At 38.2% G+C, this 25135-nt stretch overlaps 2 protein-coding genes across 5 annotated transcripts; one reads left to right on the top strand and one right to left on the bottom strand.

Annotated features, from left to right (window-relative positions):
* Positions 1-1123: 1123 nt before the first annotated feature.
* Positions 1124-24956, top strand: cpda (carboxypeptidase D, a). 2 transcript variants are annotated; one of them, XM_008425584.2, is made up of 22 exons: positions 1124-2054; positions 3631-3878; positions 8624-8766; positions 8871-9040; positions 10496-10896; positions 11012-11203; positions 12856-13023; positions 13177-13286; positions 13785-13887; positions 14797-14939; positions 15027-15196; positions 15289-15591; positions 16269-16464; positions 16743-16878; positions 17027-17173; positions 17374-17472; positions 17571-17635; positions 18170-18301; positions 19157-19342; positions 21615-21717; positions 22453-22660; positions 22831-24956. In XM_008425584.2, the coding sequence occupies exons 1-22, from the start codon at positions 1411-1413 to the stop codon at positions 22931-22933; spliced, it is 4170 nt and encodes a 1389-aa protein (XP_008423806.1). In that variant the 5' UTR covers positions 1124-1410; the 3' UTR covers positions 22934-24956. The 2 variants fall into 2 exon arrangements, with proteins under 2 accessions (XP_008423806.1, XP_008423807.1); XM_008425585.2 differs by lacking the exon at positions 22831-24956 and having other exon boundaries at positions 1127-2054; positions 22453-22685.
* On the bottom strand, positions 19996-21489 carry LOC103474531 (uncharacterized protein C22orf31). Of its 3 annotated transcripts, none has more exons than XM_008425580.2 (2): positions 21191-21489; positions 19996-20902 (listed from the first exon to the last, which is right to left on the bottom strand). In XM_008425580.2, the coding sequence occupies exons 1-2, from the start codon at positions 21224-21226 to the stop codon at positions 20390-20392; spliced, it is 549 nt and encodes a 182-aa protein (XP_008423802.1). In that variant the 5' UTR covers positions 21227-21489; the 3' UTR covers positions 19996-20389. The 3 variants fall into 3 exon arrangements, with proteins under 3 accessions (XP_008423802.1, XP_008423804.1, XP_008423805.1); XM_008425582.1 differs by lacking the exon at positions 21191-21489 and adding an exon at positions 21051-21184; XM_008425583.2 differs by lacking the exon at positions 21191-21489 and adding an exon at positions 21100-21122.
* Positions 24957-25135: the final 179 nt, after the last annotated feature.

The raw sequence follows: 25135 nt of genomic DNA, 5'->3' as shown, positions 1-25135 counted from the left end.
TCAATCATTAAGATTAGAGAAATTTATCTTAACTTGTAAAAAGGCCGTCACTCTTTAGAAAGTGAATCTCTGAATACAAATGTTTCAAGATAAACTAGGAGCAGGACTGATCAGGAACTAGCTAAATGAATACAATGTCACGTAACAGTTAATGTATAACTTGAGTTGTCATAGAGTATTAGGTTAACCAGCTTAATATGTAAGTAAATGTGTCTTGTAATGATTTAATGTTCTGATAATTTCTCCTCAAGGCTTCACAGCCAGCAGTAAACTAGCTTAGCTCCATTTCCCAAAAGCTCTAATTACGTCTTTGCATTAATGCTTTTGTCCCTGGCTTAACCAAAGGTTTGCTTTGCATAATTCAGATATACTTTTTAGATATATTTGTGAGTAGAATAGCTTTGGGCAGACAGTGAGATGCACAGCTGGTTATTTGTTTGCACAACTTCCATCACATCCATTGAAAAATAGCACTTCAACTTGAAAAAAATTAAGCAATGTCTCAGCGTTTCTTTTGATCTTCTAAATTAGGTTATACGCGTCCACAAATTGTTTAGATTTCTTTTTACGTGTAATTGTTTTTGCAGAATTAAAAATATGCTACCATCATTAAACACAAAGAATTTTTTGGTGAAAAATCAAGAATCGGAAAATGCTCTCATAAACCAGGGTTAGAAGTATTTGTATTTTTGTACATTTTATGCACTTACAGATATAAGGCAAATACGTCGCATAAAGAAAACATACGTAGTCTTTTTCTTTACTATTTGATATCAAATCAAAATAAACTTCTTTTTCAAGGCATTCTTAGATTATCTCTATTTGCTAAGTGTCATTTTTTTCGTTACTTTTTTTCATCCCCGTCGTTTTCCCCCTAATACGGTTGATTTTAATCTTAAAAATATACTCAATCTCAAGGGCGAAGGTGACCCGGACCAATCACTATAAATTTAAATTAACTCCCGGTTTTGAACTATTTATTTATTTATTTATTTATTTATTTATTTATTTATTTATTTATTTAAGTCATACAGTTTCCTTACCGTAGATATATCAGTGGAATTGCAAAACCCCCACAAAAACAGATTATTAAAAAAAGTTATTGACTGACGGCTATATTTTATACCCAAAATCTCTCGTGTACGAAACACAAGTTTCTTTCATGAACGGAGTTAGACCCGCTGCAGGCTAAATCTCCTGGTCCACCTTTTAAAAATGACGTCACATTGTAGCCCCGCCCACTGGGAGGTGAACGGAAGTGAAAGGAAACAGGCAGGCTAGTGTGGCCCTGACAGCAGAAAAACTGCTGTGACGCGAAGAAAGACCTTAAAAAAAATAAGAAAGAAAAACATTTGTTTCCGTTCTTTAGTTGAGAAAACTGGATGGTGTGGAAGTAGATATTAGGTCAACATGGTACTCATCTGGGAGCCTCTTCCGAAGACGTTGAAACAGCTGGTGTTACTTTCCGCCTTGTTCCGTCTTGTTGTGTCTCAGGGTGAAGACAAGAAGCAGTTGCGACGAAGCACCGGTGCTTCGGAAACGGTAGAGACTTACAACCAATACTACAATTATGTTGACCTAACGAAACGCTTACAGGCTTTAGCGCAGAGCTACCCCCACATTGCGAACCTGTCGAGCATTGGTCGGTCCGTGGAGGGCAGGGAGTTGTGGGTGATGCGGGTCACCGTGGAGCCCAACAAAGACACGCCGGGAAAACCTAAATTTAAGTACGTGGGGAACATGCACGGAGATGAGACCGTGTCCAGACAGGTGTTGGTCTACCTGGTGGAGTACCTGCTCGCTAAGTATGGGGAGGAGGATCGAATCACACAGCTGGTGAACAGCACGGATATTTACATCATGCCCAGCATGAACCCTGACGGCTTTGAGAAGTCAAAGGAAGGGGACTGCGAAGGTGTAAACGACGGTCGAAATAATGCCAGACATAAGGACCTAAACAGAAGTTTTCCCGATCAGTTTGAGGGGACAACAGTGAGTGGTCCAGATACCATTCCAGAGGTGATGGAAGTGATAAAATGGATCAAGGAGAACAAGTGAGTATTACTGTTCTCTACAGACGGAAATCATTAAAAAAGTGGCCCTGCTCGCCTTTTTAGAGGAATCCTCACCACAACAATAAGCTGTGTCTATTTCGAAATAGTTGGTCACTATTTGGCTCTTGTTTTAAGAAAACAAAACAAAAAATAAAAGTTAAGACATTGATTAACATTTTGATGTTTTAAATGTTCTGTTATCTTTTTAGGATCCATATGAAGTGCACATCATACCATAATTAAGACTGGACAGTATTAGAAAGTGGGAATATTATTGGTAAAGATGGCAGTGAGGATGTGGCGTAGACAAATCCCAATTTTCCTTGTTCCCGTCTGCCTCGTGTTTACTTTCAGCCATCTTTGTGCCAGGTGTGAGTTCCTGAAGAGAGACTCCATCAAACTGGTCGATTATATTATCTGTAAGCAAAATGTATATTTCTAAAGACATTCTAAATGAAGTTATATTCATGAGGTTATTGCTCAGAGTATTAATCTTTTCGTGGTTATGTTCTTTTTAAACTCATTATACCTTTAAAGTTTGTACATTTCACCTTGCAGTTCTTGAGGCCTGGGCTATTTTTGGATCTTACTCAGCTGGTTTGTCAGAGGAAGTATCTTCTAAGGCCGGCCTCAAGCGGTGGATACTTTTCTCATGTTTACTGCTTTGTTTATGTTTTTTTTTAGGCCTTCAGGTTCTAACTAGTAGTACAACTTCTCTGTTTTATTTCTTATGTGACAAAATTGAAAAGACGTCAGCTGACATTCACATTCAAAGTTTAGTTGTGTAAAAGTTTCATTGCCAGTGACTCAGAAAAGCGATGTTGATAGCACCTTGACATTACATAACTGTCCTACCTGCTCAGTGGAGTGTTTTCCTCATGCTTTTCTTTCTAAAAGTTGTGTCTTTAGTAAATGTCGATCCAGCTACAACCTTCACGTTTGCATCCTGTTGCAGTCTACCTAGGAGTTTAAATGAGATTTTTTTTCCAGATTCTCTGCATATTTTAGTGCAAAATTTTGCCAGACGAATTCACGTTTGGTCATTTTGTGACCAGCAGACAAAGTATTTTCAAAGGCCCGAAGCCAGTTATTTAGAGAGGAGAGCTGCTAATAACTTAAGTCATCATTTCTTAATAGATGTGTAGTTAACATGTGATAACGTACGTTGACTTATGATGAAAGTAACAAAGCAGACTCAAGACAAACAAAATGGCATTGTGAAAGCAGAATAACATTTATTGAGCAGTTATATTTTTGTTTTCAGTATTTTCATAAAAAACAAAGTTTAAAAAGAACAACAAAAAGTGCTTCACATCAGCAGCAGCTTGGAGTGCAGGCATCTATTTAGGCTGGACAGATATTCTTGCTACTGGCAAAAAAAAAAAAGCTGTCTAATATGGGAAATGCCAGTGAAAATGTGTAAAAACTTTAAAATAAATGTGTGTTACAATCTTGGATTGGAAGTTAGCTGAATGTGTGGTGACAAAATAAACTGCTACTCTTTCTGAGTTGTAGTTGTTTTGAATTGTTTAATTATTGCTCCAACTTACTTGCATTGCTGCTCCCGTCTCCACAGATTTGTTCTCTCTGGGAACCTGCACGGCGGCTCTGTGGTGGCCAGTTACCCTTTCGACGACTCTGCCTCCCACCAGCAAGGGGGCTTCTACAGCCAGTCGGCCGATGACAGTCTGTTTCGCTACCTGGCCCTGGTGTATTCCCAAAATCACCCTGTGATGAAGACGGGTCACCCTAAATGTCCCGACTCTCTCGGAGAAACCTTTAAAGACGGGATCACCAACGGAGCCAAGTGGTATGATGTGCCAGGTGAGTGGTTACACAGTTCAGCTGTTCATGTTAAAATGTTTTAAATAAATATGACTATGAAAGTCCGCTGCAGTATGATCAGTGCCACGTTGGGAAATTAAAAAGTGGGCCAGTTTTTGTTATGAGATTGCTTCAAGCTCTTTTAATCTTAGTCATGGTTTTACAGCCATGGTCGGCTGACTGAGACTGAGTTCAGTTTTATGGATCGCATTCTTTGTGCTGTCCTAGAAGCTTTTCAATTACAGCTGGCCTGCTGTTGTTTTTGATGTTAGTGGAAGTCTGTCATTTGTGCAGGGACTGTCTGTCTATAAACTAAGAATGTTTCTGATTGTCGGATTGTTTGCAGCTCATTCTGGAATGTGTCGGTGCACAAGCTGCAGCACGTTCAGTATGAATTAGATTCAAGTTGTTTCAGTTTATTTCAATGAAGACGGGATTTAGTTTTTTCTTTTATCAGGAGTATGGCAGGATTTTATGTCTGCTTTTTCTCTTCAGTATAATCTGCATTCTAGAAAAGTTTTTTCTTTGACATCTCCTGTGACAGATTTAACAAAAATGTAAAAGACAAATATTTGTATAAAAGTTACATACTCCAGCTTTAAATTAAAGACTGTACTGGCTGCCTAATTCTCGTATAAAAGTGTTTCTACTAAGAGATAGACTGCTGTTGGCAAATAAAGACAAATTAATCATTTCCAGAACATAGATTATCTTTGTTGCAAAAGCATTTCCATTGTTTGTAGTCAAACAGTCTTAAGGGACAAAGATTTGTCATGCATATCTGGAAGCGTTTCTTGTTTTATTGGGCCCGACTCAAAAGGCATTTTTGTGGCAAGAAAAACCACTATTTTGCAGTGAAAGACAATAATTTACAATCTGGTCTTTTTCATCAGTCATTCTTTAAATATTTATACTTGATAACATGATCATATACAGTATTCTTCTCTGAGGTCATTAATTTTTGCCAGGAATTAAACATTAAATTCAATCCCCGTGTCCTGCGCCTGTTTATTTAACCAGTTTTTAGTAAATCAGTCATAATTATGGTACGACTGATATTACATCTGATTGATTGTTTTTTCATGAATGAATAATGTAAAGACAACAGAAGTTGGAATAAATCCATACTTTCTTTGCATATGACATGATGTTTCAAACAGTCCCTGTGACCTTTAATTAACCCCTTGAACACCAGCAGGCTCAATATGTTTCTGCCAGCGCAGAACATACTGTATCTTTTCCTGTCACTTGGAAAAGAACAACCAACAAATTTAGAGTCGTACTATGTGGCCCTTATTATTTGTACCAATGCAAAGAAAACTTGGAACAAATACCATTCTGTTTTCTTTTTGCTTCTAAATTTTGGGATACTTTAAGGCACAGTAACAACTGTGTGTCTGAAACCTGAAATTGGATCAACCATCATATGTTACTCCTTTGTTTGGCTGGCTTTTCTCGGGGCGGAGGACGGTGCTGTGTGAGTCTGTAGCTTCAGGTTTCGGCTCAGGTTTCCTCTGGTGACGCTCTGTGTTGTAACAAGTTTTATGACGAAGGCCCATCAGGAGGCGACTCCTTATGCATCAGCTCAGCCTGATTTAATTGCCTTCATAAAAACATGGGTCCCTGGACCCAGTTTGTCTTACCAAGTTTGTTGTATGAGCCATGACGTATTCTTTCATCCCCAAATTATCATTGTTAGTTTCTGATTGTATTAATATTTTTAGTCAGATTTGTAGTCCAGTTTTTTTTTAATGTTCACAGATTTAAATTGTTATTTAATGTCTTACTTTTCTATAAAATTGTTACTTTTTGACCAGGTATATCTTGGCTCTTGGCTGTCTAAAAAAATGAACCCACCATTAAACAGAGACAGATTCTGCACTTCATGTGACTCAAGATATGCACCACTTAGTGTGAAATAGTTGAACAGATATCACTTATTTAACTGAGGGACGCCACCGTCCAAAATGTCACCTAAATTTGGACTTACCGGCACTGGATGGAAACATTGTCTGGAGGACATAGAGTGAGATCACGAGAAGCTGAGGCAAACTGCCAAGAGGGAGAGTGAGGAACAGAGGACGGTTCTGTTTGGCAGACAGAGCCTGAAATAATAATCCACCGTCATGTTTCACAATGATTCACTGCAATCTAATCAGGAAGAACTCTGCTTCTTCTTTTTAACCGCACAATAACTTGAAACTGGATTTAAGTTTTGACTTTTCAGTTTAAGGTCCCTCCCCCTACTAAAGACTAATTCAAAGACCTAGATTTGAGTTGTAGAGACTCTTTGCAAGTAGTTTATGTGATAATTGTTACAGAACTGAAACCCTTGAGGAGCCTGAGGTCACTGCAGCCACTGAATCTGTGCTGCTCGTCTGTGTTTCTGTGAACAGCCGACAGATCTACTTAGAAAAGCAGGTGATTTTCCTTGGTGTTTGATTTTTATAGCTCAACCGCTGCAGACATCCTGCAGTAAAGCGCATCCTGGTCTAACTCTGGTTTTGACTTGATTGTCTGTTCGGTGATTTCCAGCTGCATTCAGGGTGTGACAATCTCCTACTTCAACAGGATATTTAAGCAAAGGTCTACGTAAACTTTGTGGGTGCAGGGTGTTTACTTTGGTGGTTTGCTTCAGTGACAGTTTAAACTATGAAGCAGACGTAGCCAGAGACAAAGGCTTATGTCTTCTGGTCAGTTCTGTGCTCTACAGCTTTTATGTTGTGGCAGGTAGCTAATAATTTTCTGTCTGTACTGAATATAGACACTTGTATTGCTCATCCCTCATAGGTGAGATCTTTTTAAATATTTTATATATAGTTTGGTTGCCATGTTACCCCGCTCTGTCTCCTTTCTCAGAGCTTAAAGTCTCAAAGGTGCCCTGAAGGTAAAGTTTAGCACGCCCCTCCTTCAAATAAATGCTGAAGCCATGTTTCTTTATGCTGTGGGCTGGTTTTGATAACCGATGGGTTTGCAAGCAGGTTATATTTGTCGTTTTTGTTCAACAGAAAAAAGGATGACGCTCCTTTTTCAACAGCTGACGGAGCACATGAACACTTGTGTTAGGCAGACCTGCAGCCAAACTCTCAGCAGGCGCATGACGTAGCTAGAAGCACTTCTGATTGGGCCAAGTCTCCTTTATGGGGGCAGCAGCGAGTTGGGCGTGTGACCTCCAGCATCATGGCAGGAAACCCAGCTGTCACGCTGCAAAGTGGTTCCATTAAGCTTGTGTAAGCATTTCTGAAAAAAATTAGAGTTAAATGGTTCAGCAACAAAAAAAAAGCAAAACCAATATAAAACAATGAATGTTTTAGATTGGCATGTAGTATTAATTGGAGAACTATTTTCTACCCGTTGCCTTGAATATATTCAATTTAGGTTGACAATATATTTGCACCACTGTCTTTTCCAATACACGTTTCTGTGTTAATATTTATATTATTAGCTGTTCTCATATTGGCGCTCTGTTTTTACACATGCTTGTTTTATGTTGGTGATTTTGTTATTGTGCCTGTATGCTGAAGATTTATTACATAACAGAAAAGATGCTTCTGAAAAGTATCTTCTTATTTCAAAATTTATTCAACATTAATTTCTCTTTCATGGTCTGTTGTTGACCGTCTCAGATTGTAAATTTTTTCATGTGTTTTATCACATGGTGTACATCTATCCACCGATTCATCGACCACACTGGTTTCTGCTGTAGTCTGTGTTGTCGTTTTCATCTCGTCCAAGACTTCTTCTTTTGGCCATCAAAGTGAAATATCTATTTCACTTTGACTGAACATTGTCTGATGTTGAAGTGTGGGACATCAAATATGGTTGACATATAGTCATGGTTTTCGGGATCATTTGATTTTGAATCTGTAAGAAAATAAAAAAAGGTTTAGCATATTATAGATTATGGATGTTGGCTTGGAAATGTATTAATATTCCTTATTTCCTTTGTAAAACACCCATTGAGATCCAGATCTCATTTTCAAGAGGGACCTGGGCATAAATCTGCAGAAATATAAAAAAAATGGATTAAAACCTGTTGTACATAACTTTTAAGATTAAAACACACTGACAGCAGAAGGTTAGTTAACCTACATGTAAAAGCACTGAGTTGTATCCCATTGTTGACAAATGCTATGCTATTCTGATACATTTATACTTAACTGGATTACTTTAAAAAGTAAAATTATGAAGTTGTGTTTTGCTATTCTTGTTGGTCTAAAACTTAATTTGGAAGAGTCTTCAAAGAGTCTCAAAGTCAAGAGCCGTAAAATTAGAAGGAATCCTGGAGTTTGTTTTTAGTTTTTCCTCTGTAATTGAGTCTGGAGTGATCTGGTGCCATTGAACAAGTTATTTTTCAGTGCACAGTTCTTGACCCCATTTACTCCGACTGCTTTATAAGGTTGTAACTGTTTGACTTGGTTTCTGTGGCCACCAAGCGTGCAGTCATGGCAGCTCTTCCCCGATGGGACCTCTGACTGCCCAGAGCTGCTCCACAGAGACGGTCAGCCTGCTCTTCTGTGTGTGTTATTGTTGACTTTACCAGAAGGTTGGGCGACTTGTGAACTGCAGATGCCTCATTGGGACTTTTAGTAAATAATCTCTCACCCTGACCTCCCAGAGGAAATAATGTCTGGCAGCTTCAGAGAATATCTAGTTATATTGTAGAGTCTGACAAATTTTAAATGTATAATTAGACTCTTGTTGTTGTAGTGCGCTGACTTTTACGTTGATGCCTTGTTATTCAGGAGGAATGCAGGACTACAACTACCTGTATGGAAACTGCCTGGAAATCACTATGGAGCTGAGCTGCTGTAAGCACCCTGCAGCTTCTGAGCTGCCTCGTGAATGGGATCTGAACAGGGAGTCCCTTCTGGCCTACATGGAAAAGGTAAAGCTCACAAAGTTTATCCCTTAGAAACTGAAACATCTCTCAGTCATCATGAATCTCTCAGTACAAATCCTTTTTAAACTCACAGTACTATTTTCTTCTAGGTACACATGGGAGTCCGTGGCTTTGTGAAAGATGCAGTCAGCGGTGCCGCCCTCAGCAATGTCAGCATTGTGGTTGCTGATATCCGCCACAACCTGACCACAGCAAAATTTGGAGACTACTACCGCCTTCTGCTCCCGGGAACCTACAACATCACAGCTGTGGTTTCAGGGTGAGTTTCTCCACACACCACATTTGGTGCAAAGTGAAGCTATGCACTTAAGGAAGAGGCTTTAAAGCATAGTAGAACTGTTGTAAGTTGGAAGCACACACAAAAATCTGGTTAAAAGCCCTCATTTCTTCGTTATTTCTTTGTTGTTTTTCTTTCATAAGGAGTTCAGATTCCTGAGAATTGAAAATCTGAATAGGCAAATCTATGATAGGCGTTTGTATTTAGCACCTCCTGAGACAGAACGTTGTTTTTATAACCAATAAAATTACTGGACCAAATGATTTGTATGTCTCAATCAGCTTTACACAATTAGAGGGTCAATATTTTTGCCAGTTCTTCTGTGCAAAATAGCTGAAGCTCAGTCAGACTGGATGGAGAGTTTATTTGAGCAGCAAGTTTGAAGTCTTGCATTTAAGTTTTGACATTTAATACATTAAAATACTTAGATTTAAACCATTTAATATAGCGTTAGCGTTTATCATACTGTACATGAATCTCTGGCCCAGTCTCAAGTTGTTTGCTGCCTGTAAACAGAGTTTTTTTTCTCCATTGCCCTCTATTTAGCTCTGTTATATTTTCCTTAATTTCCCAGCTTCCTCATCTCTGCTGGGAAAATAACACCTCTGCAGCACAATGCATCCATGTGTTAGTTTTCTGGCACACAGCGTTTTGCATGCAAATTAGTAAATTAAAGTTCAGGTGGAGAATATTATTAATCATATTTTTGTGGAACCCTGCTGCGCCTCCAGAGTTATCATGAGCCTCTTGGCTTCTTCTCAGATTAATGCTCCCTCCTTGCTCAGCCTGCCAGTTGTCTACAGGCTGGGCAAGGAGCTACAGTAGGAGATATTGATTTAAAAACTAACTTTAAACTTCTCCACGACTCTCTCCCTGATCTCGATGCTGTGCAATTTGTTGTCTATCAAACCTCTGAGGTTCAGCAAGATTTATCCTGACATCAAATTATGCAAAATTGGACTTTATTTAGTCATTGTGTGACGTCTGTAGGCAATCAGTTGTACAGGATTTTAGGGTTCTCAGAATAAATGGGCTAAATACAAATTCCTTCCACACTTCTCTGTATTTATTAAAAACTCTTGAAAATTATGCATATTTTTTCTTTTACTTCACAATTGCGCACTACTTTGTGTTGATTTGGTGATTTTCACCCAATGTTTAGAAGAAAATGCATTGTCAATTTGTGGTTGTAGCATGATAAAATGTAAAAAACGTTCAAGGGCTGTGAATCGTTTAGCAAGTAACCACATATCCTTTCTTACTTCCTCCAAAAGTTACAGAACACTTAGTTTAAAAAGCAAAGAAGAGAATTTCTCATCTAATCTAGTGGAGAACGTTCTGGTAAAGCCAGAATAATGACACAGTTGGGCCATCGCTTTTTGTATTTTTGACATTAAAGCCTAATCTTTCTTAATGTGTGTTTCTCTGTGTATGCAGGTACCTACCAAAGACATTCAACAATGTTCAGGTTATTGATGGCAAACCCACTGAGATTAACTTCAACCTGCAGCCTGTTGTCAGTGAGGCTTCTGGCGAAACCCCCCAAACTACAACCTCAACTCCATCCACCAGTCACCTCGTTACTCCCTCTACGAAGGCTTCCAACAGCAGCCAGGCTCACGCAGTTCCCACCACCCCTCCGTTCGTCCCACCTGGTCATGAGCCCATCCATCCAAAAGAGTTTCGTCACCACAACTATGCAGACATGGAGCTCTTCTTACGAAAGTACAGCAACGAGTTTTCCTCCATTACCCATCTTTACTCCATCGGCCGCTCTGTACAAGACCGGGAGCTGTATGTGATGATAATCTCGGACAACCCTAATGTTCACGAGCACGGTGAGCGGCAAACTACACAACACAATGAGAGCAGCTGCCCTTTTTTAGGGTCATCTATACAGAATGTGTATGCATATTGTTAATGCATTGACGTATTTCTCTTTATCTCTTTCAGGGGAGCCGGAGTTCAAGTATGTGGGCAACATGCACGGTAATGAGGTGGTGGGAAGGGAACTGCTACTCAACCTCATTGAATATCTGTGTCGCAACTACGGTACCGACCTTGAGGTTACTCAGCTGGTCAACAGCACTAGGATTCACATCATGCCCTCCATGAACCCCGATGGCTACGAGGTGGCTGTGGAAGGTGAGAGAAATATTTACAGGCGTACAATCTCAACCTCCTGGAGACTGAAGTCATATATTTTCTTTAATTTAAGAATTTTTTAAAATGTAGTTTTTGGTAAATACAGTATATGGCTTTCAGATAGTCGAGGGTGAGTTATGCTTGCACTACATATCTGCCAGCAATTTCAGTGCTTTGCAAAGCATAGTATAGCTAAAGTAATGGATCCAGTGTTTTTGATACTGTAGCTTCCAAACATCAGATCTCCAAATAAGACATGGCAAAAAAAATTTAATCTGTGATGTGGGGCTGCAACTTAGAGATGCTGCATTTTACACAAATAAGTGCCCTGCTATGAAACAGTTAAGTAATTGCTACTAAAATGCTATTGGAATGTCTAGATAATAATCTCATGCTACACTATGCATGCACTCTGTCTTCACTGATGAAAATTCATTCACCTTTTGATATTGCAGGGGAGTTGGAAAAGACTTTTGAGTAACACAGCAACTAGTTATTTCAAGTCTTGAACGCACCTACATCCTTTGTATGGTGTGTAATACTTTTAGCATAAGATGGTCAAGAGGTTATTTAAGAAAAGAGGACAAAAAGTTAAACTGCAACACCATGACACAAAGGGATTTACTCTGTTCTTCATGCACAGTAACATTAATTTAACCATGAACAACACACACACTTCCTAACAGAACTAGATGTTTTCTGAAATGCACTTGTTCAGACCCATTAAGGTAATATTTAGCCAGTCATTTTTTCATTTAACCGTTTCCACATATTTAAACCGTTCAATTATGAACCATTAAATATATGTGTATTTATGTTAGGTCTTTTAAACTTTTTCTGGATTTCTGTCAACCATTTTTTAAACCTGTCCTACAAAACAATAAAAAAACCTTTTATGTTTCCTTTTGCCCATGCATGACGACTGTTCATGCATGGGCATAGGTTTAAAGAAAATGTAAACTACAAATAATTCAAAGCAGCGTTAGCAGAAGGGTATTAGTAAGTGTACATACATATTAAGATAAGTAGTGATAATAGTAGTACAGAAACTTACCAAAGAGCTCTCACTTTTGGTCTGTTTGACTTTCCTATTGAACCTGCAGTCAACTGTTTGACTTGGCCACATCAAGTCAATTATTTGTTTGTAATTTGTGTGCATTCCTGTCAGTCTGTATGCTTGAGATGTTTGTCTTCTTGCTTGTTCTTTGTGTTTAAATTCAGGGCCTGTTTGCTTTAAAGACACACATCTAGTTTTTTCACTTCAAGTTGGTTAAAGGCATTTTCAAGCAAATGCATAAAAAGTGGTTAAAACCATAAAGGTGCCAGTTCCGTGTTTCGCGAGCATTCTAGTTATTTGAAGGAAGGACTAACTTTAAATACTTTACAAAATATACCAATATTTTAACAAGAATATATTGGACAAATTTAGCTGTTTTTATGTCACTATCTCCCTTCTTGTAGTGAAATTCATGTGCCCTCCTTCAACTTCTCTGTTTATCTATTGAGCAGCTTTTCCATGTGACATCCTTTAGTCAATAATTACTGCAGAAGTACAAAAGGAAGTGACATTTTAGGACAAACCTTCACACAGGAACATGCTTCAGTGACTGTTGCATTGCAGTGACTCAACACCTGAGTTTGCTTCCCTTTAGGTGACGTGAAGGGCTACAGAGGACGGAACAACAGCAATGATTATGATCTGAATCGCAACTTTCCAGACCAGTTTGTCACCATCACCGAACCCAGGCAGCCAGAGACTATAGCTGTCATGAGCTGGTTGAAGAGCACCCCGTTTGTTTTGTCTGCAAACCTCCACGGAGGTAAACAAGTCATCCAGTGTACAAGTTGTCATTTAATTACATTTATGTATTAGTTTTCTATTTCATCCAATAAAAGCCTTGTTATTTAGCACCACAGTTGGTTGTTAATTACACTAACAAAGCAATGAAAGGCAATGTTTTTGTGAAATTCAGGCTCCTTGGTGGTCAACTACCCGTTCGATGATGACAAAGAGGAGCTTAGTCATTACAGCAGGTCGCCTGATGATGAAGTATTTAAGCAGGTGGCCAAAGCGTACTCACAGGTAAATTAATCTTTTCCGGACTAAAATTTCTGCTCAAAGTTTTATTTATGTGTCTATTTTTCCATTGCAGAATAAACTGTCACCATGTACAGTACCTGACAGAATTATTAATGCCTCCACAACCTTTCCTCGTTTTGCCTTTTTAAAATCCTGATAAATTACATAGAACCACAAAATGGAAAGAAAATAATACATTTATATCTGATTAGTTTCTGCTTAAGAATTGATTGCAGTGGATTTAATTTAAATGTCATAATAAAGGCATGAAAATGCGAATTTCCATTTTCAGAAACAAAAAATCTTCTGCTGAAGAGTTCTATGATACTTTTTGTCTTACATAAAAAGTCCCCAAAAATACATGGATGTTTTTTTGTTTTTTTTTTAAGTTAAAAAAGACGGGCTCACTCTTGCCTGTTCAATCTGTGGAGAGATTTGGCTTTAAACATCAAAACAAATGAAGTCGTTGTTCAGTTGTTTTTGTGTTGAATTTGTGTGCAGGAGAATCCTCTTATGTACAAAGGACACCCTTGTGACGACCTGGACCCAGAGGACTATTTTAAGGATGGCATCACTAATGGAGCCAACTGGTACACTGTTCCCGGTAGGCCTTTGTTGCTCAGAGCTCACATAATGCCAACTATTCACGAGTAATATTTTCTTTTCAAGATTTGAAATGTGCCTTTCTCACTCCCGCTTTGAATGTCTTAACTTTACCTTAGTGGAATCAAATAACCTCACAAAATAATGTAAAAAAAAAAAAAAAACAACAAAAAAACAAAGGATTGGAATATTTTTATCAAGATGGTGTGATTTCTTTACAGCTTTGACATTGTAACTATCATTGATACCAAAATGCATAAACAGGGTGCAGAAAATCTTCATTGATTCTTTCTTATTATGGATCCATGAATATGTTTATAAAAAGATTTGACAATCAGTGATTTAAGATCGCTGTTCATTAAAACCATTTAACATTTAGTGGGAGCATTTGGAGGTGAAAACCCTCATTGACATTGTTCACATTTTATACCAAAATAATATCTTGAACCAGAATCCAGTGCTTAAATCCCGACATTATGGCTGAAATAAATCAGTTTTGCTAAGAAGAATTGACAAATATTTCTCCAAGAGATGTCAAACACTCATTACCACCATTGATGGGCATCCATACCATTTATTAGATAATCTCCTGGGCAAACTAAATCTATGTACTCAGGTCATCTTTAATCTAAAATAACCTTTGTTTGATAATCTGACACATTCAATTAAAAACAGAAATGAGGAGTAAAGAGGCAAATACTTTTTTCCAGTACTGTAGATTCCTCCTGTTACTTATTTTCAAACTACAAGAATCTGCCACTGGACAGTTCTAGTCCAGCAGCGGACTAGAACTGTCTAGTTAGTCAAATGCAAGTCAATGCTTGTCTGCCCTGGCTTTATTTTTTGACTTCAGTCAGAGAAGTGCACTCAGTGCCACTGCCAAAAATAATTAAGACTTTATTTTCCCCAGGTGGGATGCAGGACTGGAATTACATCAACACAAACTGCTTCGAGGTGACCATCGAGCTGGGCTGCGTCAAGTACCCCCTGGCTAAGGAGCTGCCAAAATACTGGGAACAAAACTGGAGAGCTTTGCTGCAGTTTATGCACCAGGTACAAGAAGCAGTAGTCAGTGTGAGTAATTTAGCGCTTTCACTGTTTTCTATTTACTCCTGTTTGTTTTGTTGTTTGTCATTGTAGGTTCACACTGGAATAAAAGGCACAGTTTCTGATGACCAGGATAAAGTGGGAATTCCCAATGCCACCATCAGCGTGGGGAGAATAGACCACAATGTCACTACAGGTCATACTGGAGACTACTGGAGACTGCTGGTTCCTGGGACTTATGCAGTCACTGCCTCTGCTGATGGGTAACGTTTTTATTTCAGAAAGTGAAACTCACCAGAGAAAAGGCTTCTCTTCCACTACCTAAAAAAACCCTCTTTTATTTTTATCTGTAAAGGTATAAACCCTTGACGACCTATGCTACGGTCTCAAAGGACCGAGCAGAGGTAGTGGACTTCAGGCTGACCCGCTTAAACTCGGAAAATACCGGCCATGCGTCCACTGTTCCCCAGCTGACCCGGAGCCCATCTGACAGGGAGCTCAACAGCTTGATAAAGGAGCTGTCTCTAGACCAAGGTTTGGAGCAGCTGGTCAAAAGCACAGCCACCGGAAGCAGCTTCCGCTACCGACACCCAAAAGACCTGGAAGCTGTCTTGAGAGGCCTCACGCTTAACTTCCCCCAAATTACATCTTTACACAGGTGGGTATGCTGTTAATATCCAAAACCACTGACTTACAGGGCCTGGGCAAAATTTTTGGTTTCTGAAGATATAATTATTGGAAAATCTGGATTTTTTTGTTTTCACCAATGTGCACTTTTAGTTTTCAGAGTGATGACAGCAAGCTCAGGGCTGTCATTAAGAATACAGTCACAATCTTAGGAGAATAAAGTCATAATTTTATAACTCCAACAAAAAGAATAAAAAAAATTAGAATGAGGAAAGCTCTCATGTGAAGTTATATTTTAAGTTTTTCAGATAATACTTAAAAGAAATTGTTAATCTTCTAATGCAGCAGCATCATATTATTTAACCTGTTAAATCATGTTATTTAACAGGACTGTGCAAATTACTGAGTATACTTGAAGAAAGAACCACACAAACCCAGTTAGACAATGTTTCGATAATGAAATGTTTCGATTTAATTATCAAAACATTTCATAATTAAAACAACTTTTTTTAGTTGGAGATTTTATTTTTAAACCTTATTGCCCAGCACTGTGTTACCTTGCAGTGTTTAGAGTAAACATGAACCTTTGAATTTATCTCAAAGCTGTAAGGCTGTAAGGCTTAGCTTCATCTGCTGTTGATTGACTTGGGTGTCAACATATCAATATGTTTCTAACCCTTCATGTGATTTTGTGTTTCTTGTGTTTAGACTGGGTCAAAGTGTAGAGTTTAGACACATTTTGGCTCTGGAGATCTCCAACAATCCAGCAGAACCCGAGCCGTCTGAACCGAAGATCCGCTTCGTGGCGGGGATCCATGGCAACGCTCCTGTGGGCACGGAGCTGCTGCTGGAGTTTGCCGCTTCCTTGTGCATCAACTACGGCAAGAACACCGCCATTTCCAAGGTTGGTGTCAGTGTCACCCTAAGTACACAGAGCCCTGCAAACATTTTATGCAAGCTCTAAAACATGTTTTTTCATAATAGTAAAATACAAATGTATGGCACACTTCAGGCTTGTATTTGTAAAGAATGCTCAAATTCATGTTTTTTTACCATGTTATATTTGTTCTCTACTGTGTGAGGATCTGTCACATAAGATTCTATTGAAATACAAGACAGAATGCGAAAAAGTTCAAGGGGTATGTGTGTTAATTTGACTTCTCTACCTTTTCCTTTCTCCAGCTAATCAACGAGACCCACATCTTCATTGTGCCCTCCATCAACCCTGACGGACGGGAACAGGCGGCGGAGAAGAAATGCTCGTCCAGCCGCGGCCTGACCAACTCCAATGACAAAGACCTTGACAAGACGTTTTTCGGTCCGTTGTTTGTATACATATTTATTGCCACATTTCTGTCAAAAAGCTGTTTGGAGTAAGATGCAGCTGAATTACAGTAGACTTGATTAAGAAAGGCTTGCTCCATCTTTCCATAAGCTGTTTTTCCTTTCCTTTCCTACTTTAACAGGCAACTCATCGCAGCATTTGATGGAGCCAGAACCAGAGACCAAAGCAATGATGAATTTTATTCAAAGCCATGACTTCAGTCTGTCTGTTGCCCTGGATGGAGGCGCTCTGGTTGTCACCTACCCTTATGACAAACCTGTTCAGACTGGTAACACCTCTTTGTATAGCTTTATATTTTGTCTCATTTTCTGTCTTGTGCTATGTAACCTATTATGCCTTTACATATTATTACTTTAAGAAAAAATATTTTCTACAGTGATGATTTATGTTGTTCAAGCCTTGATGATAATCTTCTTTTCATTATCACCAAACCGGATGAAATTAAATGTGCATAATTTGTTTTTGTAGTTAATAGTGAAGCCACTTTGAAGTACTTGGCAAAAGTGTACGCCAAGAACCATCCCAAGATGCACCCCGGTGACACTGCATGTTCCAACAACGGGCAAAGTATGACTTAATTTTTATTAATGGATGCCATGTCTGTCATTTATATCTGTGAGTGAAGATAATCATGTTTGTTAACTGTTTGCTTTCATTGTACTCAGTGGGAAATGTCCCAGATGGAGTGATGAGAGCAGCAGAACTGCAAAGTCACCTGGGGAGCATGAAGGTAAGACTTTTCAACTGGAATGAAAGCTTTTTTATGGAAGATTTAACAACAAAGTAAATTTTTATTGAAAATATACACAATATGCTGCCAAAACTATTGAGTTACTTGTGTCTAGACACACACATTTGAACTTGATTGATGCCACATTTTTAATCCTTGAGATTTAATATCAAGTTATTCTGGGAAGGATTTTTGCTAGGTTTTGAAGTGGGATTTGGGAATTTTCTCCCAGTCCCCCAGAGGAACATTTGTCAAGTTAAACACTAATGTTGGATGAGAAGGTCTGGTTCAAAATCTCAATATCATCCAAAAGATGTTCTATCAGGTTTTGGTTAGGAACATATGGTGGCCAGTCCAGTCCTTTTAAACCAAACTCGCTCATTCGTGTCTTTCTGGACAATGCTTTGAGCTGTGGGACAGTTAGGAAGGGGAACAGGAACATCCCTGAACTGTACCCACAAAACATTCACCAGGTGCTACTTCATCTTTACTATCTGTTATCTCATGTTATGTTTCATTCTCATGTCATTCCAGGACTTCAGTATGGATTATGGACACTGCCCAGAAATCACAGTATATACTGGCTGCTGTTTGTTTCCTGCTGCTAACCAGCTGGGCACGCTGTGGGCTGAGAACAAAAAGGCTCTCCTCAGCATGCTGGTGGAGGTGGGATTTTATTCTGGATACCTATGATTTTTAGTAATGTACTTTTATATTGAAATGTTTTGTTTAGTATTTAGATTTTTTTAATCTCTAAGAAAATATTTTTGTATTCCTATTTTTTTTTATTTTTAAATTCAGTTTAAAATTGTCATTCACTTTCAGGTTGCTATTTACTGAAGTTGAGTCTTAACATATTTTATTTTTTTATTGAAGCTTTCTTGATCTGCTCCCTTTCTATCAGAATTACCTTTAAATTATCAATCTGAATTATGTAAATTTTTATTCCTCATATGTGTAATATTTACAGACACTTCCCTGAAGAGAAAAATAAGTATTTAAGAGACATGTCTTATTAAGAAAAGCACATTATGAAGGACAACTTTGTAAAAGTTTGGATTTGTGACCAATGCAGAATTCTTAGAAAAGCATTTTCAGATCTGGATATGTATGCAAAAAGTTTAGAGATGATTAAAAATGATTCATATTTACAGACATCATTCCCCATCTCATTATAGAAACGTTATGAGCAAGTATTTGGGGACACGATCTCTAAAAATATTCCCCATTATTAATTCTCTTTTGTATTTAGAAATTGCCTAAAATCCATGAAGCAATCAAGTTTTCTTCATCAAAAAGAAATAATAAATTTGGGTCTATTGATAAATTCTGAGATTAAGAATTCTACAGTTCTTCAAAAAAAAAAAAAAAAAAATTAAATCCTTAAAAATATCATTTGAAAATTTACTTTTTTCTGTAGTGCAATCTTATCAGAGTAAATTTTATTAAATTGTAAATATGTCCATAGTCTAATGGCATAATATCAGAGGTGTGTCAAAAACCGTGAATGTTTTTGCTCAGGTCCATAAAGGGGTGCGTGGCGTAGTGAGGGACAGAAGTGGGAAACCGATTGTCGGAGCGACCATTTTTCTGAACACAACCCTGAAAGCCTCTACTTCTGAGGGCGGCTACTTCCACGTCCTCGTCCACCCGGGCTATTATAACATTGACGCTATAGCTGAAGGCTATCAGAGTCACCATAAACAGGTATGCACTGTTTTACATGCAAATACTTTATATAAAGCATAGATGTCAGAACAACATACAGCTATTAACATGAACCCATCAAGTAGCAAATACACCCTTAATATAAATATTATCTCCAGGTGCATATTAATAGATAGAATATTATTGAATACTGAAAGTGATACTGAATGATGTATTTAAAGTTTTTCTGTTAATTTTTAGTAACTATATTATGGCTTAATGTGTGAAAACTGATGAATACTCAGTTTCTCAGAAAATTAGATGGCATAAGGCTAATAAAAAATTTCTAGTACAACACAATTGGGATTAATGGTGCATTCACAGTAAACGTGTTACACTCGTCAAAAATGCGTCTGACGTTACAAGCTCGACGTGTGTGCACTTTTGGTGCATTCACACCAAACGCATTTTGAGCGTCAGGCTTACATTCAAAGTCTATGTGGAGTGTTGGACGCACTCGACGCGTCCAAAGCTCCAAATTGCACCGTACTAGATGCTCCAAAAGCGCCGCCCTCGACGCGCCTCCGCATAGACTTTGAATGTAAACCAGACGCACCTGATGCTCAAAACGCGTTTGGTGAGAACGCACCAAGATATTTGCCTGAAACCCTCTGCCATAAATCTTTGTGATAACTTTTTCTTTTTGTGTTTAATTACTGAAATGAAGTTTTTATTTTCTTAACGCATCTCTGGTTTCTAATGACTTGACTCACTGGAACATTTGGAAAAATACAAACCTCAAAATGTTTTCTTTTAAATTTAGGATTTCTAGTTTAGGAATTACTTGTCTTTATTAATTTAACATTATTTAATCTGTTAATGTATTTATGGAAGAGTGTACGACATCACTTTAGAACTAGACGAATATAAAAACTTTGTACCTGCAGACTAATATGTCTCATAAAAATTCACAATAAGGATTATAATACATCTCAAATCGTACAGATTTGGCTGAAAAACGAAACGACATCCAATAGAAGTATATAGTAATAAGTTTAACAGAGAGCAAACCCATCATGCTTATTATAGAAAGTCTTTGGAGGAGTTTTACCATGGATTCCCTTTACATTCTACATCTATATAAGGTGGTGAACGAAGCACACAGAACCTTTCTGTCACTTCCACCTTTCCATCTGGGCGCTCTGAAATCTCCAGTGTCGGGTAGGCCAGCCCGTCCAGCAGGTGTTCCTTGATGGTAAACCCCAGCTCCAGGCTGTAAGGCTTCAGCTTCCCACAGGGCCTGTAGAGCAGGGGATCCACCACAGAGTGATAGGTCTTCTGAAAGTCTTCCACTGAATACCCATGGATCATCAGAGCAGCGCCTGAGGTCTCCTCCGTCTCGACAGCTTCGGCGCCGCACAGCTGATCAGAGAGATCTGGAATAACCGCAGCATTCCTGATGTACCTCTCGTCCAGCGGTTTCTCAGCATCATGCTCCTCAAACATGAGCTCTGAACCGAACGGCGGAGCCAACAAGAAGTTCCTCTCCTTAACAGTCTGTCCATACTTTTTAGGGCATCGAATGCTCTGTCTCAACTCATAGGGGAGCATCTCATTTACCTGCAAAGAGAAATGACGTTAGTTTCAAGAATTCTGTTATCAAAAAACGGTACAAAAATGTCCCAACAGTAGAAGACGACACAGAGAGCTTCTACTCTGCAAGCAATCTCTGTTTGGGTTCAAATCATTTTACTAAAATGCAATCTACCTTGTTGTAATCCAGCAACTTCATTCTTAATGTGATTTTTGTAAGTTACCTTTCACCTGAATATATTAGGATTTTTTTCTCGCCAACACTTTTTTTTTTTTTGTTACAAACCTGCAGCAGGTTATACTAAACAGACGCACCTGCAGAAGGGATCTGCTGATTAGATGATTAGCCATCTGTGTTGTCAAAGAAGCTTTGAGAGACAGAGATGTTCCTATTTACCTCATTTAAAAAACAACACCCTGATTGGATACAAAGATGTGACCTTTTAATTTCTCTCTGTCGAACCGTAATGCATGAGAGCTTGAAAACACTACATTTAATATTTGCTTTAATTTGAATCCCTCAGCCCTCAATCAGATGTGAATACACCAACACAGTTGCCATTAAAACTTTAAAAAGTGAAGTTTCAAAAACCTTGCATTAGCTTTCACTTCAGGTTGGAAAACAAGCCACTCCACAAACATAAACAGTAACATGTTTTGTTCATTGCTCCAATATCAATCATTTATGATAAAGGAAAGTTTGGTTATGTTAACTATATATATTTTTCCCGTTTTCCAGGTTGTGGTCACTTCCCATGAAGCTGCTGCTTTTGTCCTGATAGAGTTTGATGTCGACAACAACATATTTGGATTGCAAAGGGAGTTTGTTGTGGCCTGTGCAGGTAGCTATCAGAAGAGTCTTATGCAGATGGAGTAGTTTTTTTTTTTTTTTAATGCAAGATCTCAGTTCTAAAAATGTCTTTTAATACTTTTGGATTAGTTTGTTTTTACATACACCCATCATGTGCTTGGGTGTCATTACTTTTACTTTAACAGCTCCTTTAAAATTCTAAACTTTTGTTTCTGACAAAATATACAATTGCAGTAAAGATTTTCTTTTTTTTTTTTTTTTACTTAAGTCAAGTTTGCCTAATAAAATGAGTAGCGCCATCTGGTGGACAAACAGGAAAGTTAAAACTTAATGGCTAATTCTTGAACTTAAGCCTGTAGAGCAGTCTTAATAGAGCAGGGGTGCCCAAAGTCAGCCGGTGTCCTGCATGTTTTCGTTTTCTCTAGTTGCAACCATTTAAGTATGTCAGTGTTCTTAGGCCTCTAATGAGCCATCATTGGATCCAGGTGTGTTAAACCAGGGAGAGGACTAGCTGATTGTTTTTATCATCACTGCATGCTGGGGAAGACCAGTTGAAAGCTTTTAAATCCCACAATATCAGGATATCAACAATGATGAATGTAGGTAAACTTCTCACCAGAAAAGTACTGAAGTCATAATTTTATTTACACTTAACAGCAATTTTTTCCCCAAGTGAATTATTAATAATTTTTAGTAATATTTATGTGTTTGTTTTTTTATGCAGATGAAAATGTGTAATGGTGCGTCTCTCGTTTTGTATTTGCAGCTGCCTCCATGACAGCGCTGGTGTTGACGGCGTGCATCATCTGGTGCGTGTGCTCAGCGAAGTCCGACCATCAGAAGGACGGCTTCCACCGGTTGCGGCAGCACCGCGACGAATACGACGATGAAATCCACCTCAACTCCATGGGCTCCAAAAAGTCCCTGCTCGCCCACGAGTTTCAGGACGAAAGCGAAAGTGATGAAGAGACACTGTATGCGAACAAAATCTGAAAGATTTGCACTAGTTTGATTCAGTATTTCCTTTTTTTTTAAAATCCCTCTAGAGTTAAATCTTTAAGGATCTCAATGAACTCTTCATATCACAGCTTCACCGTCTCTTTCTGAATGAGTGATGTAAGCATTTTCTCTGTTACACCATCAGTTGTCCTGCTGGTGGACTCCTGCCTGACCAGCAGGGGGCGATGGAGGACAATGATGATGATGAACACAGAGTGAATGAAGAAGTTCCTCTCCAGCCTCATTGATCCTTTGCAGCGGCTTCTTTGTTTTCCGAGCCATTCAAAAAGGCCTCTGTTTGTTCTGCACCAGTTTAAAGGCCAAGCTGCCAAGTCCAAATGAACTCCTGAAAACAAATCTAGCAAGAAGTGCTGTATCGCCCAAAATAGATCTTTGAAATAAGCAACAATTTAATAATCCTTCAGAATTGGAAATCCCTAATTTTTTTATCTTTTTATTTCTTGATCCAAAGTAGAATAGCTGCACTGAAAGTGTCCGAGCCTTTTGGAGAACGACTCCAACTCTGTGCCTTGGCTTCTGAAGGTTTTTCTGTCCAGTCAGACTGAAATAGATGAAACAAAGCTGCATCTGCTTTCAATAACACTGAGTTTATGCTGGGAATTGATCCATCCAGTAGTCTGCTGATGAGAAAAGATGGAAAAATCTTTTTCGTTAACGTTTTGGCACAATTTTAAGGTGACTTGCCTGAAAGTTTGTCAGTTTTGTGTTTTTTGTCAGGCTTAAATAAAATTTGCCCTGGACTGGAAAGTGCATAAGGAGAGTTCGCCTACATTAAGGGCTTTTACGCCACCAGACCGGACCCAGTTCTAAAATGATCCGAGTATTTGCTGGAGTCTGGTTCTTAGAACAACACTGTTGTGAGTGCCATGTTTAAAAATTTAGTTTAGTCTTTGAGCTAATTTAAGTAAAAGCATGGTAGAAACTCTGAATAAATTAAGAGTTTATCAGTTGAGTAAGACTAGCTTTTTGTTTCCCAGTGTTTATTTTATTTATTTTTTTGTTTAAAATTTGATTTAATTGATAAGCTGCTGAAATTAGAGCGTTCATTCACAGATAACAGGATTTGCATAGGTCAGTTCTCTCCCAGAAGATCACATATTTACTGGTTAAGTTGTTCATGGTGATGCAATGATGCAGTATCGAGATGGTTCCATGGCTGTTGAAAAGTGACCAGTTCTTTTATAAAACCAGTTAAGAACTGCATCCAGCACCACTGGAACCACTTTGGTGGAAAAATCCCAGAACTGGAAAGCAAGGACCTGCTGAAAGACAAAAAAAAGCATTAAATATGTAGTGATGATTGTATTTATTATTCCCTTTTTCAGTAGATTTATGTTTCAGTATAACTTTGTTTTGTGTATGGAAAGTTACTGCTGGTTTTTAGTTGTCCTGTCATTTTTATCATAACCTTCCTTTTTTAGCTTTACTTTGTTTTCTGATATTTTTGATGACAAAATACTTCAATTTAAAATCAAACTTGGTTTGTTTGCCAATTAATTAATAAAAAAATTACATCGAAGGTATTTGTGCCCCACAACATAAAATTGTAGCTCTCAAACTTCTGAAATTATCCAAATAAAATCCTCCTCAGTATCTCCAGGTTGTAACTTTTCCTATGTGTTTAATAGTTGTTTCTCGTTGACTCATTCTGTGAGAGACAAGTTTTCCAAAGACATGGGAGTCACATGGAAAGCTTTAAAATAGTGGAAACTATGGTTATATTGTGTCTCTTTTAGGTTTTCTAACTTCATAAATATAATCAAAAGCATTTCAAAACAAACCAGATAAATCACCAAAATCAAAAACGGGATAGATTTGCTCAAGCCTGAAATGCTCAATTACTGTTGGTTGCCATGAAATCACTGAAAGTGCATTGGGAAAGGCAAATGTACGGTTTAGCAGCAATATATTCTTGTTCACTCCCAAGTTTACCTTGACCTCCAGCTATTTTCACAAGAGATTATTTCTTAAAATTTGCATTGGGAGACAGTTTTATAAATTATTTTTCTTATGCTATGTCTGTGAAGCCCCTTCGAATTCTCTCTGAGCTTTTGAAAGTGTCACACAGTGTGGGTGTGAAGATTTTATATAAAGAAACTGGAACTGTAAATATTGTTTGTCAATTGTACTTGATGCTTGCGGTAAATCCACACACAGCAGAACATTTCACCAGAACCTTGATGTGATCATAATATGCTAACATGCACAACAAACATGCAAAACTACACAATAAAACACCTGACGGCCACATGTCTTGCTTCAGTTATTTTTTTCAGATATTGCAATGTAAACTAGCAGGCTATGAAGGAGAGGAAAACCTAACAATTAGAAATATGTCATTAAAAAGGCAGTGACAATGATTTTATTAAAAGCCTAAAAGCTACATTGTGCCATGTTTATTGCCCTTTAAATCTACTAACAGGTTGTGT

The sequence above is a fragment of the Poecilia reticulata genome, linkage group LG13 (genome assembly GCF_000633615.1).
Source record: "Poecilia reticulata strain Guanapo linkage group LG13, Guppy_female_1.0+MT, whole genome shotgun sequence".
Lineage (NCBI taxonomy): Eukaryota > Metazoa > Chordata > Actinopteri > Cyprinodontiformes > Poeciliidae > Poecilia > Poecilia reticulata.
Note: the sequence above shows the minus strand (reverse complement) of the source record. Positions and strands in the feature narration are given on the sequence as shown.